The following is an 18,258-nucleotide window of genomic DNA, read 5'->3' as shown; positions in this document are numbered from 1 at the left end:
TTTTCCCTCCCATTTATTTTTCTTACGTTTCTGGGTCTTCATGGCCTCAACTAGAACCCGTTTAAATAGAAAACAACGCACATCATTATTTTAAGTCAAATCTTTCTTAGACCCACTTGCAAACCATGGATTTATGCCCAGCCCCAATAGGGGGATTTTGAGGCAAGGGAGAAGAGTCCTTTGCTGGGTGGAGGGACTGGTTCCACAGGGTGGGAGCGCCTTCCCTGTCCCCAGCCCCAAGTCAGTCTTACTGATGAAAAAATTAATCAGTCCATCTAAAAAAAAAGAAAATTTTGTTCAAGGCAAACTGAGGATTATAACTGGGGAACAGCCTTTCAGAAAGTCTTAGGTGATCAAATATTTGGTCCCTCGATGCAAAGGTGGCTGCTTACTTGCCCTGAGTCCATCCTGTCCCTTGATGTTGAGTTTTAATAGCCAAGTTATTTCTTTCCTTTTAGGGGGTTGTACTAGTAAGATGTCTGGCATGGACTAAAGGTCAATTCCAAGTTGTCCACTAGGACTTAATGCCAGTTTTATCTTGCATTTGCATTGTGCATGTTCATTATTAGGCAGTAAATACAGGCCTCAATTAACAAAACTAGAATTTAATATCCACTGAGATGTAATCTTTTTCTTTCTAAAATTACTCTCATTTCTACCAAATTAAGACTAATTTGTTTGCAAAATAAGTCTGGTTAATTGACCACATAAACTGTTTTATTTATTTATTTCTCTAAATTTATTTTATTTATTTATTTTTGGCTGCATTGGGTCTTCATTGCTGCACTTGGGCTTTTTCTAGTTACGGCCGGCAGGGCCTACTCTTCGTTGTGGTGTGTGGGCTTCTCACTGCAGTGGCTTCTCTTGTGGAGCATGGGCTCTAGGCACACGGGCTTCAGTGGTTGTGGCATGCTGGCTCAGTAGTTGTGGCGCACAGGCTTAGTTGCTCTGCACCATGTGGGATCTTCCCGGACCAGGGCTTGAACCCATGTCCCCTGCATTGGCAGGCAGATTCTCAACCACTGTGCCACCCAGGAAGCCCCTATTTATTTATTTATTTATTTTCTGGCCTCACCACACAGCTTGTGGGATCTTAGTTCCCTGACCAGGGATCGAACCTGAGTCCACAGCAGTGAATGCTTGTATCCTAACCACTGGACTGCCAGGGAATTCCAAACATAAGCTGTTTTAAATTGGCTGTGCTGGAACTTTTCATAAAGGATCTCAGATTGAATGTTTTTTTAAAGAGTATAGTTGATTTACCATGTCATGTTAGTTTCACGTATACAGCAAAGTGATTGAGTTTTACGTATACATATATTCATTCTCAAATTGAACTTTTTTTAAAGATTGATTTATTATTATTATTTTTTAAATTTGTGGCAGCATCGGTCTTAGTTGCAGCAAGCGGGATCTTTGTTAAGGCATGTGGGATCCTTCATTGCGGTGCGTGGGCTCTTGCTTGCAGAGTGCGGGCTTCTCTCTAGTTGTGGCGTGCGGGTTTTCTCTTCTCTAGTTGTGGCGCCCGGGGTTCTGGAGTGCTTGTGTTCTGTAGTTTGTGGCACGCGGGCTCTCTAGTTGAGGCGCACAAGCTCAGTGGTTGTGGCACGAGGGCTTAGTTGCCCTGCAGCATGTGGGATCTTAGTTCCCTAACCAGGGATTGAACCTGCATCCCCTGCATTGTAAGGCGGATTCTTTACCACTGGACCACCAGGGAAGTCACTCAGATTGAACTTTTAAAAAACCTCTTGAGGCCAGGAAATCCATGCCAAAGATGTGTCACAGATTCCACCTGAGATATCTATGTATTTGGATGAATTCCTCTCTTTTTGAGGTCCCTAAAATACTTTGAGCTTCTTGCACTTGTCAGGAGGTGGCTTTCCTTATCTACCTGAGAAAGCTCTTGGGAACCTAAGAGTTTCCAAAATCTAGAGACAACAGGTAAAGAGAAAAGATACATGTTTCAATTCTGCTTATAAAGGAATAATTTACCAAATTGCTGCAAGTCAAGTCATAATTAGGTTGAGGGGAATGGTTTCCTTATATCTGGAAAACACAGATTAAAAACCAGCAATATTTCAGACAAAATCCCCAAATTATAACCATATTCATCAGTTCTCTCAGTCCTATGTGACTAATTCTTGATCTTTTTTTTTTTTTGCGGTACGCGGGACTCACTGTCGCGGCCTCTCCCGTTGCGGAGCACAGGCTCCGGACGCGCAGGCGCAGCGGCCACGGCTCACGGGCCCAGCCGCTCCGCGGCACGTGGGATCCTCCCGGACCGGGGCCCGAACCCGCGTCCCCCGCATCGGCAGGAGGACTCTCAACCACTGCGCCACCAGGGAAGCCCACTAATTCTTGATCTTAATCTTCATAACAGTTTTATGAAGCCACCAGGTTTTCCATTAGTACGCTTTAATTTCTTACCCAGTTCAGCAGTACGATCTGAAAGTTATCATAAACCTGTACTTGTCAAAAAGTCCTTTCTATGAATCTTCTTGACGATTAAGCATTTTTTTAGGCAAAAGCATCAGAGTACAACAATAACTGTCTATAAACGACAAAAGACTTTAACAGTCAAGGTTAAAGACCTGATTCCAATGCGACTGACAAATGAACTTTGTTACTGCTGTGACATACGTTTTATTTATTTATTTATTTATTTTTGCGGTACGCGGGCCTCTCACTGTTGTGGCCTCTCCGATTGCGAGGCACAGGCTCCGGACACGCAGGCTCAGCGGCCATGGCTCACGGGCCCAGCCGCTCCGCGGCACGTGGGATCCTCCCGGACCGGGGCACGAACCCGTGTCCCCTGCATCGGCAGGCGGACTCTCAACCACTGCGCCACCAGGGAAGCCCGTGACATACGTTTTAAAATAATTACTAGAATTATGATTGATAACATTTTATCAGGACATACCAGATTTTTAGGAATTCCATATAATTTATAGAATATATATATTAATGACATTTGTCTATGTGATACAACCTAAGAAGTTTTATAACCTCTCATTTGACAATGCTTCCCATGTGATTTAACATACAAAATAAACTTAATTAGTTTAATATTTCTCTCTGAGATGCTCCAGGGGCCCTCTCTGAAGCATCCCAAAGTTAGCTAGAGGTCAAAAGAACTTCGATTAGAGTTTGATATTTGGAGAGTTCGTCAAAATATCAAAAAGAGGACTTCCCTGGTGGTGCAGTGGTTAAGAATCCGCCTGCCAATGCAGGAGACACAGGTTCGAGCCCTGGTCCAGGAAGATCCCATATGCCGCGGAGCAACTAAGCCCGTGCACCACAACTACTGAGCCTGCTCTCTAGAGCCTGCAAGCCACAGCTGCTGAGCCCATGTGCCACAACTACTGAAGCCTGCTCACCTAGAGCCCGTGCTCTACAACAAAGAGAAGCCACCGCAATGAGAAGCCCGCGCGCCACAAGGAAGAGTAGCCCCCACTCGCCACAGCTAGAGAAAGCCTGTGCGCAGCAACGAAGACCCAACGCAGCCAAAAATAATGAATTTAAAAAATAATCAAAAGGATTTCAAAACAATTGGTCAAATAGGACATATGTCACTGTATTCACTTAACCAAAGTCACAAAAAAGATTTCAAAAGCAAATGCTGAAAGTTGTAACAGATTACCAGCTAAAGAAACTTTACAGTCTGTTTTCAAAAGCAGATCAATATTTTCAGAAAACTTTGTCCTCTTAATAGAGAGAAAACCAAATTCAGATTTTGTAACACTTTAATACTAAAATTCATTTACGGGAATTCCCTGGCAGTCCAGTGGTTAGGACTCAGTGCTTCCACTGCTGAGGGCCTGGGTTTGATCCCTAGTCAGGGATTTATTTATTTATTTATGGCACGGTGTGGCCATAAATAAATAAATAAATATAAAATTCATTTACTTAATTAAATTCAATTGAGTTTAAATTTAAATTCAATTGAATTAAATTCAATTTAATCTTAGCCAATCCTGAACATGCACAAAACTTTTTCTTTGGTGTTTGTTTTCCCTTAACAAAAGGTATTTCCATTCTTCCTACTGTCTTTTACTGAAAACATACCTTCCACTTTCTTGCATACTGAAATGTTTATTTTGGTAGCTTTAGTTACATATGCATAATTCTTGGGCTTCCCTGGCGGCGCAGTGGTTGAGAGCCCGCCTGGCGATGCAGGGGACGCGGGTTCGTGCCCCGGTCCGGGAAGATCCCACGTGCTGCGGAGCGGCTGGGCCCGTGAGCCATGGCCGCTGCGCCTGCGCGTCCGGAGCCTGTGCTCTGCAACGGGAGAGGCCACAACAGTGAGAGGCCCGTGTACCACAAAAAAAATAATAAATAAATAAATAAAAATAAAATAAAAACATATGCATAATTCTTAACCTTAAAACTTAGTTTCTAGCACAAACTAAGTAGTTAGCAAGTATGAACTTTTACATTAGCATCCCATAGGTTAGCAAACTTATAAATACTGTTTATAGTTTCTAGAAAAAGTGTTTTTTTCCCGCAGAAAATGTCTTAGTGTGGCATCAACCATATTTATTAATAGTCCTAATTACCTTTAGTTTCTCTGTAAAAAGAAGCATATATTCAGTAATTACTGTTCCAGTATCTTATTTGGAAAGGATTTGGATATTCAATGGATTTCTGTAGTTTAACTTAGTTTAGCAAACCTCCATGAAGTTTCAAGTTATCAAAATCTGGAGAGACTACTAGATAGACATTCCCAAAACATAATTTTTCCTAAAGAGTTTACGTAAAAGTGTTTATCTCATTTACGTCTATTTTATTTACTGAAAAGTTTCATCACATCTAGTTATTTTTCTTGCTGACAGACTTTGTAACAGGAATAATATCTCATTTATTTCATTTATAGTAAACCTGGGTACAATAAAAATATTATACTTAACACTGATGACTCTAAAGACATGTGTGGGGGCTTCCCTGGTGGCGCAGTGGTTGAGAGTCCGCCTGCCGATGCAGGGGACGCGGGTTCGTGCCCCGGTCCGGGAAGATCCCACGTGTCGCGGAGCGGCCGGGCCCGTGAGCCATGGCCGCTGAGCCTGCGCGTCCGGAGCCTGTGCTCCGCAAAGTCAGAGGCCCGCGTACCGCAAAAAAGACACGTCTATATTAATTAATGCAACAAGCTTCAGCTAAATTTAGTACCAGATATTAATGCTAGACTCAATATTTCCCGGTTCACGCAAACCTGAAAGTCATTGGGGTTAGGTTTTTTTCTATTTCTGAGAATTTATATAAGTGCCTAATTTCCTTTCCTTGCAAGTGTAATTTCCACTTACAAACTAATTTTGGCAACACGTTTGCAACACACATATGTAGATACATACAAACACACAGACAGACACATACAAACACAAAAACAGACACCCCACAGTTTCCATTCCAAAATGTCAGCCATGAATCAGTTACATAATGTAAAACCCATCCATTACTGAACAGGTTGGATTCAAATTACCTGTCTCCCTTTTGTTCTTTTTTATAAGAGTTACCGTTCCTGACATTTGCATTTTAAAAAGATAGTGGAATTAAGAGTTCCTGGAGGGCTTCCCTGGTGGCGCAGTGGTTGAGAGTCCGCCTGCCGATGCAGGAGACACGGGTTCGTGCCCCGGTCCGGGAAGATCCCACGTGCCGCGGAGCGGCTGGTTCCGTGAGAGCCACGACCGCTGCGCCTGCGCGTCCGGAGCCTGTGCTCCGCAATGGGAGAGGCCGCGACAGTGAGAGGCGCGCGTAATGGGGGAAGAAAAAAAAAAAAAAAAAAGAGTTCCTGGAGGAGACCAGGTAGAATATTTGCATATCAAAGGCATAGGAGGAGAAAGGCATGTTCTCCTAGAAGGACTTTGTTCTCTAAAGGCCAGAATTTTTTTTTTCCCAATACTTAACAAGCCTCTTAAGATAAAGAGGGAAGGTTTGGGGAGTGATAAAAGGATTGGTGGGTTTGGGATTGTTTCTGGAGCTGAACCTCTGGGCCTGTAAAGACTAGATTTGTAAAGCAAGGACAGTTCTTAATTTCTAAAGAGCAGGGAGACCACCTCAGTGTTTGATCTAAGGACTGACGGGGGCGTTCACCTATGTTGGAATGTTTTACTTTCCCTCGTTTAGCTTAGGTGAGAAGACACCCCCCACCCGCCATATTCCTATCAGGCTCCGAATTTCAGCTGTGGTCACTTTAGTCACACCGGTGGCCTCCCATCTTGGTCATCCATTTACAAACACTTCTGAGCATCCTCCCCGGGTTTTAAGAAAATCTTTAACTGTGGCCAGTCAGGTAGGCCTTTGATGGGAAGGGGCCCACCCTTCAGCCTCCGGTGGCCCCATGTCTAAAGGTGACCATTTAGGGGCCTCGTCAGACTGGACAGGCACTTCAGACAGGGTTATTAGAAGGAGAACTCAAATACAGGGGGATAGAGGGCAGCAGTAAACTTTTAGGTACCTTTTAGTTACCTTTCATATCATTGGTTTTTTCATTAGCCTTCTGCAACAAATCTTTCAATGGGACCTTTGTTTTTTGGCCACATCACACATTACCAGGGGTCAGACCCCGGGCCCCTGCAGTGAAAGTGCTGAGTCCTCACCACTGGACCACCAGAGAAGTCCCTCAATGAGGCTATTTTGGAATTTTGAAGACTTTCAAAATTGTAAATATGAATGAAAATAGGAAAATAAGATGAGAGGTGTCTAAAATTTTACAGTTTAGAAGTTTTTCCAGTTCAAAAGATCCTAGAAGCTAGCGGTACACATATTTTCCCCTGCAAACCTAATTTTTAAAAAGAGAAAAACTCTTTTTTTTTTTTTTTTTTTTGGTACGCGGGCCTCTCACTGTCGTGGCCTCTCCCGTTGCGGAGCACAGGCTCCGGACGCGCAGGCTCAGCGGCCATGGCTCACGGGCCCAGCCGCTCGGCGGCACGTGGGATCCTCCCGGACCGGGGCACGAACCCGCGTCCCCTGCATCGGCAGGCGGATTCTCAACCACTGTGCCACCAGGGAAGCCCCCGAGAAAAACTCTTAACTACTGTTGTTTCCAGTAGACCCTGTGGACAGAGGTCCAGGAGACTGCAGGGTTTAACTGAGCATGAAAAATCAGTTTTGGGGGGCTTAAAGAAACCCATCTTGGGGCCTTCCCTGGTGGTCCAGTGGCTAAGACTCTGTGCTCCCAATGCACGGGACCCGGGTTTGATCCCTGGTCAGGGAACTCGATCCCACACGCATGCTGCAACTAAGAGTCCGCATGCCGCAACTAAGAGTCCGCATGCCGCAACTAAAAGATCCCACGTGTCCCAACTAACACCCAGTGCAGCCGAATGAATAAATAAATATTTTTTTAAAAAAAAACGAAAAGAAACCTACCTTGGCCATTTCAGGACAGATTTCCTTTAATTCCAATTAAGAAGTTGCAAACATACATAAGCCCAGCTGGTATTGCCATTGGCTGTCTGCACGGGAGCTGGCTGGCCTTTGAGGCAGTTTCCCGTTATTAATGTCATAGCCTAATTCAGATCGGAAACACGATGCAGTCAGCTTTCTGAGGGCAGCGTCACGGATTGCGTGTGCACTGCCTCTGAGTCTAGCTCCCCAGGGAGTGACCCGTGGGTGACTTCGACTCTTTCACCTGTTTCGGTTTCTCCCTGCGACAGCCTAAAACCATCACAGGTCCTCGGAGTTCTAGGTTATCAGCCTCTGTTGCCCATTCCCCGTCACACCTCCACAAGCAGTATTTACTTAATGGTTATGATGGGTCTCCCTTTTTCTTTTTTTTTTTTGCGGTACGCGGGCCTCTCACTGTTGTGGCCCCTCCCATTGCGGAGCACAGGCTCCGGACGCGCAGGCGCAGCGGCCATGGCTCACGGGCTCAGTCGCTCCGCGGCATGTGGGATCTTCCCGGACCAGGGCACGAACCCGTGTCTCCTGCATCGGCAGGCGGATTCTCAACCACTGCGCCACCAGGGAAGCCCTCCCTTTTTCTTAAGAGCTGAATGATTCAGTCTCTCATTTCACTAGCAAAAGTTTTGTTCAGACCGTATAGCAACTTCTTTTTTTTTCAATTCAAGCCAAATTTATTTATTTTATTTTATTTTTTATTTTTTGGCCTCACGGCGGGGGGGGGGGGCGGGGGGGCGGCATGCGGGATCTTAGCTCCCCGACCAGGGATCGAACCCACGCCCCCTTGCAGTGGAAGCCAAGGAGTCTTAAGCGCTGGACTACCAGGGAAGTCTTCCAATCAAGCCAAATTTAACAAAAACCCAGCCGCCTATGTTTCCCTGGGCCTCTTGCCCAGACCCCGAGGTCCTGCCTAGGGAATACACGGGTGCCCCTTAAGACTCCAAGTCTCAAGTGAAAACAGCTCGAATAACATTTTCAGGATCATCACTCAAACAACAAGATCCAGCTATCAGGAGAACTCGTTAGAACACTTGAGGAGTACCGAGAAGCTGGGGGGGGCCAATGGGCCCATGCTGGTACTTAGCGTTGGTTCCCGTAGACTCCAGGTGCGCTCTGGTGGGTGTCCCTCATATCCTGCCGGCTACGCCATGCCCGGCGACGAAAAAGTTAATCGGTCAATCTAAGAAAAACGTGGAAAACGTTGAGGCAAAGTGAGGATTATAACCGAGGAAGGGAACGGCCGCTCAGAAAGCTCCGACACTGTTCTGCCATTAGAGGTCAAACCACACTTATATAAATTTTTGAGACAGAGGGCTGTGCATTAAATGATGTGTTATTGACAGTTTACACAATCCGGGTACAAAGCGAGTGGTGTGGGTCATGGGTCTTCGTGGCTCCTGACAAGATGAAGAAAGTCACCTCCTAAGCAGGTGTGGCTAATGCAGGCGCACAGCACACGCTAAAGGGGAGGGAGGAGGCCCGAACCGGCAGAGACGATTGTTGTGTTCGAAGTCTCTCGTCTCGTTGTAAAATATGGATTTTGTTTCATCGGTCTGTTTCCCTGCCCCTTCCAGGTCCCAGCCGTCGGTTCAAGCGGGTTGTAGAGACCATCCAGGCCCAGCTGCTGAGCACTCATGACCAGCCCTCCGTGCAGGCCCTGGCAGGTGGGAGGCACCTTGGGGCACCCGTGGGGCGGAGGGGAGACTTCCTGGTGGCCAGGTGCTGCGGGGGGGCGGTGGTGTTACTGGCGAGGCTTCCGCTGTGGGCGGCAGGGCCCACCTGCTCTCGCCCTTAGGTCCTTCCTGCCTGCAGCGCTGGGAGCAGGTTCCCGGAGAGGCTGGGGCCTGAGCTCCGAGGGAACCAGGCCATCCTGAGCCTGGGAAGGCCTCACCAGGGAGGCGGCCTCCAGGGATCCCTAAGGGGATGACCCGTGTCCGTCTCGGAGGGGGCGGAGCTTCCCGCCAACAGAGGCTCCTGAACTGTGTTCTGGAGGAGGGGGGCCGGCCATCCTGGTTTGCTCAGGATGGAGAGGCCCCTGGGGTGCAGGAGTCGCAGTGCTAAAACCGAGACAAGTTGGTCGTCCTCTCTGCGGACGCTCAGGCTCTCCTGGCCCTGCTGGTCCTGGCTTTCAAGGCCTTGGGCCAGCGCCGGCCACCGGGAGCAGAACCCCCTGGCAACCGGGGGTCAGCGAGGCCAGGGTCGCAAACCGCGAACTCCGTAGTTCAAACAACGTCAAGCTGCTACCGTACAGTCCTGGAGGTCAGAGGTCCCGCACAGGCTAAGCAGGCTAACACCAAGGCACCTGGCGGGAGGGCCTCAGTAGTAGGGAGCTGGAGAAACTCTGCTTTCTGTTCGTCTGGGTCCCCAGGGCGACCGGAAGTGAGGAAGACCCCCTGAACCTCTCCAGACCCAGTTGCCAAGGAAAGCTGGCCTTGACAACCAGAGTTCCCAAAAGGGCGTGCATTCAAAGATGTAGGGCCCACAGACACCCAGGCCCCGAGCCACGTGCCTTATAAGGGGAGTGGGGCAGTGGGGGACCTCTGGGTCTGCCCCAAAGCGGGGGAGCCCCGTTGGTTGCTATGGCAACAAGGCCTCCAGCAATCAGTGTCTCTTAAGGGGCTGGCCTCTGCTACAGGTGCTATTTTGGGCCCTACAGAAACCTCTGCAGGGCTACTGGCAACCAGCACTGCCACCGCGGTCCCCTAGTCTGGGCAGCGAGAGCCCCCACAGAAAGATAACTGCAGTCACGCAGGGCCAGCTGGGAGAGCCCGAGACCCCCAGACGATCTGCTGTGGGCTCCGCTGGGCTCCATTAACAACCAGTGGAAAGTAACGGGGCCCTCTGGCCATGATGGGGGGACTCAGACGGTGCTGTAACCAGAGTCTCTGAGGGTGTCTCCTGAGCTGGGCCGGCCAGGTCTCACTGGGGCGTGGCCTGGCTTCCAAAGCCTTAGGTTTGGGGGCGCCTGGGACACGTGCCTCGTTGGTCTAGGGAAGCCAGGCCCGGCTACTGGCGTGTGTGACCCCTGGCAGCCCCTCCCCTGCCGGAGCACGTCCCTGGCCTCGGTACCCCTGGGGTTCCTGAAGCCAGGTCGCTTCCTCCCCCACAGACGAGAAGAACGGCGCCCAGACCCGGCCTGCCGGGACCCCGCCCCGAAGCCTGCAGCCCCCGCCCGGCCGCCCAGACCCAGAGCTGACCGGCTCTCCCCGCCGAGGCCCCCCTAAGGACAAGAAGCTCCTGGCCACCAACGGGACCCCCCTACCCTGACCCCAGGGGGCCGGGGAAGGAGGGGCACCCCCTCCACCCCCTTCCCTGCCCCCCAACTGTGAATCTGTAAATAGGGCCCAAGGAGTACGTAGGGAGGGGGGAGACACAACAAACCCGGCCTTGCCCTGCAGGGATAGGGCTCAGGGGGCCGTGCCCAACGGGGGAGGTTCTGGGGGGACTGGGGGGGGAGCTGTTTCTATTTTATTTATTGATTAATTTATTATTTTATTTATTGATCAATCTCTTCGCGGGGTGGGGTGGGGGAGGGATGGGGTCTGGTTGGGGTGGCTTAGCAGATCCGGACGGACAGGGCCATCTGTCCTTGTGTCCCCAACTCCCCCTTCCTGGGCCCCCCTCCCCTGGTCTCCTCCCTTCCCCCACGACCTTCTGTACGGATTTGCTCTCCGAAAGGAATTCTGATTTCGCGTGATCCTGCCTGCGTCCGTGTCTCTGATTCCGCCAGCGGCAAAAAAAAAAAAAAAAAAAAATTAATAATAATAATAATAATAAATATCCTTGATCAGGGATGGCTGGCTGGCCTTGCTTGGCCTCTCGCTTCCTGGGTGGCCCTGGTTGCAGGGGCGGAACCAGATGGCAGGGACAGGAGATGTGAAGACGCTACGCTGAGCAGGTGTTCAGAGCTGGACCTTCAGGGAGATGGGGGAGGTCGGCGGGGGGCTCAGGCTGCCAGGGCCCGGCTGGAGACACAGGGTGCAGCCGTCCAGGCCGGAGAAGTCCACCGCAAAGAGGCCAAAGAGGATGAACAGCAGCGTGGCGACGACCCATTCGCAGGCGGCAGAGGCTGAGCGCAGCGACCAGGTGTGGAGGACGACCACTGTACAGCAGGGTCAAGGGCACGGCGCCTCGGGGAGGGTCCGCAAGCCCCCGGCGAGGTTGCTGAGCGACCTTGGGCAGGCTGAGACCGTCCATCTCTGGGCGCCCGCTCGTGACATGTCCGCCCTGCCCTGGCTGGAATGGCCCCTCTGGCTGAACACCCTCCTTAGCAACTCCCAGACTCTCAAAGGGATGCCCTCCAGTTCCCGCCTCTGTCTCAAGCTCTTTTCTAAACGCTTGCCCTTGCATGTTTCTCCGGTTTGCGCTGCATTCCCGATATCCCAGAACAAGGCTCCTAGCTTCCTGTCGGCCTTCCCTGACCCCGTGAAGGCTCTGCCATCTCCCCGCTTGCCGGGGCCAACCGGCCGCCATTGCTTCTACCTCCAAAAATGCAGGGCTTCCTAAAGATACTTCCACCCCACCCGCCAGCCTCAGGCTGTGCTTGCAACTTTCTCCCCCGACCCAGGGCCCACAGGCCCCTCCTGCTCACCCCCAAACAGAATCCCCCTTTCTCCCTAAAAGCTCTTCCTCTTTCGGGGTACCCCGACCTCCGTAACAACACCATCCACTCCTGCTCCCTAGCAGACCCTTGGAAATCGCCTTTGTCCCCTCCCTCATCCCCACGGCCAGCTGGACACCCCAAGTCTTGTCCTCTCTGTCTTGCCCATCTCTTTCTGGCCTGGCGTCTCTACTGGTCGGCCCTGTGCCTCCTCCAGCTCCACAGTCCCAGCTCTTTAAAACTTTTTTGTAACCACTGGTCAACACATACTCTGAGCTCCCACCTTGCAGAGATGCCTCTCGCTTTCTGGGACCACCCCCCTCACTGGAGCACTCCTCCTCCTCCTCTCAGAGCCAACCCAGCTCCCACTCACCCCTCCTAGATCAGATTAGACATTATTTCATTCGTTCAAGGATTTTTAGACAGTGAATAAGGCCAACACCATCCCCAAGCCCCACCGATCCTAGGACAAAGAAGTGCTTACCCCAGAACTGACTTTGTAACTCCCCCACTCACAAGCTTTCTGTGGCTCCCTATTGCACTTGTACAGAAGCAAAAGCCTGTAATCCCCCACTTTAGCGCTGGAGATGCTCATCTCCAGCCTGCATCTCCTGCCAGCAGCCTCATCTCCTCCTCTGGGCTGGTTCTCCCACCCTCCGCCATGTACCCGCGGTGTCCCTCCCTCCCTCACCCAACCCAGGCCAAGAGCAGCCTGTTCTGCAAGACCAGCTCAAAAGCCAGGTCTCAGACCTCTCTTTGCAGCCTTCCGGCCCTTATGACACTCCGCTGGCCCTGTCCCCCACTTCCCGCATCCAAGGGACGTCAGAGCCCCGCAGAATGGGAACCCTGCAGCCGAACTGACCAACACAGGCAGGAGTTTGAAAGGGGCCGCCTAGACCGCATCGTTAACTGCGCCTGCTGCTGCTGCACAGCACGGATGCTGGTTCTGCAGCTGCAGGAGGCTGAGCTCGGGGGCCGGCCCTTCCTGTCCATTTCACCGGATTCAATTTGCTGCTCTGGGAAACGAGGTCGCCACCTCCACTTTGCTGGGAAAATGGATCCAATTTTCCAAAGGGATCCTATGAATGCAGCCAGCCCAGGGTCTCAGCTGGGTTCCCTCCAGCCTCTTCTGGATGCCAACGACCTCTGGCCTCCCCTTCCACCATCCTCACAGGGGGCCGCACTCCCCAAGGCTTAGCATGCAGCCCCTCCTCTCTCAGCGCACTGCTTCTCAGTAATCATTATTCTGAAGAAAGCAACTCCATTCTACAGATAGGGAATCCGAGGCTCAGAGAGTGGTTGGGCTCACCCGGAGGTGTGCTCAGCTAGTGGGTTCTGGGGTGACTCGGAAGTGGGCTGGAATCGAGGCTCCACCCACAGGCATGCTGGTAAATGTGTAACAACTGGCTCTGATTTGTAGCATTCGTCAGTTTCCTGGCCGTTTCAAGCTATTACTAACATGACATCACTGCACATGGAGCTGGGAAGAGATACACACAGACAGCTCAGGAGACCCTGTACCAGCCGCCTCCAGCCTACCACCAGCTCTGCCACTGACATTCGTGACGGTTCTTGGCCATCTGAACCTCCGTTTCCGGTCTTAGCCAGCACGATGCCCGGCACAGAGCGGTACCCCAAACGGACTGCTGTCCTCGGTTTATCGATCTCCCAACCTGTATTGGTCACTCACTATGTGCCCAGCACCGTTCTAAGCACCTCACATGTGTCATCTCCTGCATTCCTCACATCCCTTATTATTATCCACATTTGATAGATGAGGAAACCGAGGCACTGAGAAGAAACCAGAGGAGCTCCCCCTGCTCCCCCAACTAGCATGTGGAGGCAGCGTGACCCCAGAGCTGGGACTCGGTGACAACACCTGCACGGAGACCGAGGCCGAGAAAGGAAGGGGCACCCTCAACAGCACACAGCAGACCCACCCCGAGGAAGACGTGCCCCCAACACCTGTCCCCGGCCCCAGGAAGGATACTGGCCACGGTGAGGATGGTGCAGATGCTGCAGAGGACCAGACGGAGTGGCCCGATCCAGGGAGCCCCAGGCTGGGGCAGGCTCTTCATCCTCCAGAAGAGAAGGAGCTGCAGCCAGAAGTAGAATATTCCCACGAAGAAGGCGAAGAAGGCCCCCGTCAGGTGCATGGCCCGCTGGTTCTTTTCCTGGGAGAGGAAGGGAGCAGAGTTGAGAGGGAGACCTGCGGGAGGGGGAGGGCCGTGATGCCACGCGGGGAGGCGCCAGGACCAACTCCACGGACTGTGCTGGAAAACTGCCATACCCGGCGACTGGCTGATTGATTAGGTGCATTGGCTGTTAGCTCCACGAGGCCAGGCATTTATTTAAACCTGCTGTTCACTGCTGGGGCCTCCATCCCTAAAACAGGGCCTGGCACATAGTAGAGCCTGGTAAAAAAAAAATTTTTTTATTTTTTTATTTATTTAATTTATTTATTTTTGGCTGCATTGGGTTTTCGTCGCTGCGCACAGGCTTTCTGTAGTTGCAGCGAGCAGGGGCTACTCTTCATTGTGGCACGCAGGCTTCTCATTGCGGTGGCTTCTCTTGTTGCGGAGCACAGGCTCTAGGCGCGCGGGCTTCAGTAGCTATGGCACGCGGGCTCAGTAGTTGTGGCTCGCGGGCTCTAGAGCGCAGGCTCAGGGGTTGTGGCGCACGGGCTTAGTTGCCCCGCGGCATGTGGGATCTTCCCGGACCAGGGCTCGAACCCGTGTCCCCTGCATTGGCAGGCAGATTCTTAACCACTGCGCCACCAGGGAAGCCCAAGCCTCGTAAAATATTAGTGGAATAAATCCTTCATTCTCAACCCGGATAGAAGAGAGCAGATTGTTACCACCAAGGGAGTAAAAATTGGTTCTTGGAGGGTGAAAAAATATGAAATATGACAAGGGTTTCTGGCTTACAGATATAGTATGTGTTATATTAAAATGTTTTCATATTCAAAACTCCATGGCAGGGGTGGGGTGGGGGGAACTTCCCTGGTGGCGCAGTGGATAAGACTCTGTGCTCCCAATGCAAAGGGCCTGGGTTCAATTCCTGGTTAGGAAACTAGATCCCACATGCATGCCGCAACTAAGAGTTTGCATGGCACAGCTAAGAAGCCGGCAAGCCACGACTAAGGAGGCCACGGGCCACAACTAAGGAGCCCGCGTGCTGCAACTAAGGAGTCTCCCTGCCGCAACTAAGACTGCACGCAACCAAATAAATAAATAAATATTAGGAAAAAACTAAAAACTTCATGGAGGGAAAGGATGATTAGGAGAAAATGTCTAAAAAAGTCTTCTGGGGACTTCCCTGGCAGTCCATTGGTGAGGACTCCAGGCTTCCACCGCACAGGGCTCGGGTTGGATCCCTGATCGGGAACTAAGATCCCACATGAGGCAGGGAGCAGCCAAAAAAAAAAAAAGCTTCTGCGGGGGTGAGGGGGGTAATATAATAATGAAAGGAAAACAAAGGTTAATGAACACAGGAATACATGATAAGTGAATGATTTGCTATGCAAATGTCATGGGGAATTTTTGTTAATTTGGAGACAGCCTCTTGTCTAAACACTCTGAGGCTTCCACGGCCTTTTGGTGGGAGAGGTTTGGAATCAGAGACATCATACTGAAAAACAAATAGATAAAAAATAAAATGATAAAATAAATCAATAAGATTTCTCCTATTACTCATCCATTTATTTATTCTACAAATATCTACTGAGCTTTGTGGCTAAGAATGTGGGCTTCTAGAGTCTACGAATCTGGGTTCATCTCTGACCACCACGAACCGGCTGATAAAGAAATATCTCTGTGGGATTTGACCAAGAAGGACCTCCCTGGAGTTCTTGTGGAGATGCGTTAAAATAACCCTGCACAACGTATAAAGCTAGTGCCTTCTACAGAGAGAACACTCCATCGATATGGCAAACATTAAGAATAAGTGGGGAATTCTCCTGCAGTCCAGTAATTAGGACTCCACACTTTCACTCCCCAGGGCCCCGGTTCGATCCCTAGTCGGGGAAATAGGATCCCGCCAAGCAGCGCGGTGCAGCGCGGTGCGGCGGGGGAGTGGGGGGGTGCGGGGGAGGGGGCGGGGGGGAGTGAACTGAGAAATTTTCTCATTAAATGGGGGTATGGCAGTGAATTACCCCAAACTCCTAGGGGTTAACGGGATAATTACAAAGAGCCACCCACGCGGCCTCTATCCAGAGACCAGAACGCCCTCCCTCCACGGCCCGAGAGCCACAAGAGAAATACAAGTCCCAGGAGGCCGTGCGGGGACCAGCCCCCCAAAACCAGAAGCCTGCCCCCCCGGGGATGCTGGGAGTTGTAGTCCCAGACTCGGGCAGGCAAGAACCTGGGCTGGTCAGCTGCGTCTCACCTGAAAATTGCCCACTATGGACGTGCCCAAGGCGCAGAGGAGCCCCATCCACAGGATCAGCTGGTTAGGCCACTTTCCGACCCCCCAGTCCCGAAGCTGGTGGTAACGGAGAATGCAGGTCCAGGCGGCTGGGAGGAGAGGGAAATGGGCGGGAGGCCGAGCCCCAGACTCCTGGGGAGGGGCTGGGGGTGGGGTGGAAGAGAATGTGGGTCCTGGAGTGAGTGCCCCACTGCTGGATTTGGGGGAGGAGGAGGCTGGGTGCCGAGGCCCTCTTGACACCAAACGAAGTGTGCGCGGGAGTATTTACCCAAAGCAGCTCCCAAGTTGAGCACCTGGCTGAAGATGCAGCTCTGAGGGGGGCTATTTCCACATCGACTGGGGGAGATAAAGGGTCATCCTGTAGCTCCTCAGAGCCAGGACCCCCTTCTTTCCTCCCTCCGGACCCCCCCGACCCCAAGCACCGTAACTACCTGATATAGGGGAAGCCTTCCGTGAGGTTCACAGCCTTGTTGGCTACAGCAAGCGAAAAACTGAAGTCGAGGAGACACCAAAGAGAGTAGAGGGAGTTCGAAGAAACTTTTCTTTCTGTGACGCGCAGAAACCGGACTTCTAGCTCCCCCACCCTCAGACCCAGGGGTCCGGGCCCCCAGCCCCTCCTCCCTCAGACCCAGGGGTCCAGGGACCCGGCCCCTCCCCCCTCAGACCCAGGGGTCCAGGGACCCGGCCCCTCCCCCCTCAGACACAGGGGTCCGGGCCCCCGGCCCCTCCCCCCTCAGACCCAGGGGTCCAGGGCCCCAACCCCTCCGCCCTCAGACCCAGGGGTCCAGGGCCCCCGGCCCCTGCCCCCTCAGACCCAGGGCTCCGGGCCCCCGGCCCCTCCCCCCTCAGACCCAGGGGTCCGGGCCCCCAACCCCTCCCCCCTCAGACCCAGGGGTCCGGGCCCCCAGCCCCTCCTCCCTCAGACCCAGGGGTCCAGGGCCCCAACCCCTCCCCCCTCAGACCCAGGGGTCCAGGCCCCCGGCCCCTCCCCCCTCAGACCCAGGGGTCCAGGGCCCCCGGCCCCTCCCCCCTCAGGCCCAGGGGTCCAGGGCCCCAACCCCTCCCCCCTCAGACCCAGGGGTCCAGGGACCCGGCCCCTCCCCCCTCAGGCCCAGGAGTCCCGGCTCCCGGCCCCTCCCCCCTCAGACCCAGGGCTCCAGGCCCCCGGCCCCTCCCCGCTCAGACCCCGGGGTCCGTCCTGCCTCTCACTCACACGGTCCAGATGCCAGCAGTAGCCCAGAATGCCAGGAAGGCAGGCAGCAGGGACAGGTATCCCCACATGCCGGGGTCTGCAGAGACGGAGAGGGGCAGGGACTGAGGTCACAACTCTGTCTCTCTGTCTCTCGGGTGAGCCACCAGCCCTAAGGGTACAGGTGTGTCACATCCTGGCCACCGCCCCTGAGGCCTCCATTGGCTCCCAGGCATAAGTAATGGGCAAAGGTCCGGTCTAATGAGCCAGCTGTCCGCTTGGGAAACATTCCCTATCTTTTGCATAGTCCTTTGTCCTGATCTCCTAGTTTCTCTTAGCTGTCCTGCCCCACCCAGCTTCTGAGACTCTCCCAGCCCCTCCCTGCCCTGCCAGCTTCTGGGCTCCCCCTGGATGCTCACCTGTCCAGGCTCCCTCTGGCTCTATCCACCCTGGGACGGGCGCTGCGTGAGAGGTTTGGGGAACAGGGCTGGGTGGCGGGGTGGGACTGTTGGCGTTCCAGAAGAGCCAAAGACACTGTCAGGCCAAGAACATGACCTCCAGTTTCTTCAGGGCTCCCTCCCAAACTGCCACTTCCGGTCTCAGAACCGAGCGGGCAGCACCTTAGCTTCCAGGGGCCCCTAGCTGCCTT

The 18,258-nt window shown here is 52.5% G+C and overlaps 2 protein-coding genes across 3 annotated transcripts in view; one reads left to right on the top strand and one right to left on the bottom strand.

The window, feature by feature from the left end:
- The window catches only part of BRSK1 (BR serine/threonine kinase 1), a 26,055-nt gene extending 14,963 nt beyond the window's left edge, over window positions 1-11,092 (top strand). For both annotated transcript variants that reach the window (XM_067018812.1, XM_067018813.1), the window contains 2 exons: window positions 8,970-9,059; window positions 10,505-11,092. In XM_067018812.1, the coding sequence (XP_066874913.1) occupies window positions 8,970-9,059; window positions 10,505-10,662 (248 nt within the window). In that variant the 3' untranslated portion in view covers window positions 10,663-11,092. The remainder of the gene's footprint in view (window positions 1-8,969; window positions 9,060-10,504) is intronic.
- On the bottom strand, window positions 11,067-18,258 carry TMEM150B (transmembrane protein 150B). Its single transcript, XM_059044308.2, has 7 exons — window positions 18,029-18,258; window positions 17,634-17,709; window positions 16,852-16,911; window positions 16,689-16,756; window positions 16,382-16,509; window positions 13,986-14,169; window positions 11,067-11,497 (listed from the first exon to the last, which is right to left on the bottom strand). The coding sequence occupies exons 2-7, from the start codon at window positions 17,699-17,701 to the stop codon at window positions 11,298-11,300; spliced, it is 708 nt and encodes a 235-aa protein (XP_058900291.1). The 5' UTR covers window positions 17,702-17,709; window positions 18,029-18,258; the 3' UTR covers window positions 11,067-11,297.

The sequence above is a fragment of the Kogia breviceps genome, chromosome 18 (genome assembly GCF_026419965.1).
Source record: "Kogia breviceps isolate mKogBre1 chromosome 18, mKogBre1 haplotype 1, whole genome shotgun sequence".
In the NCBI taxonomy this organism is placed as follows: Eukaryota; Metazoa; Chordata; class Mammalia; order Artiodactyla; family Physeteridae; genus Kogia; species Kogia breviceps.
Note: the sequence above shows the minus strand (reverse complement) of the source record. Positions and strands in the feature narration are given on the sequence as shown.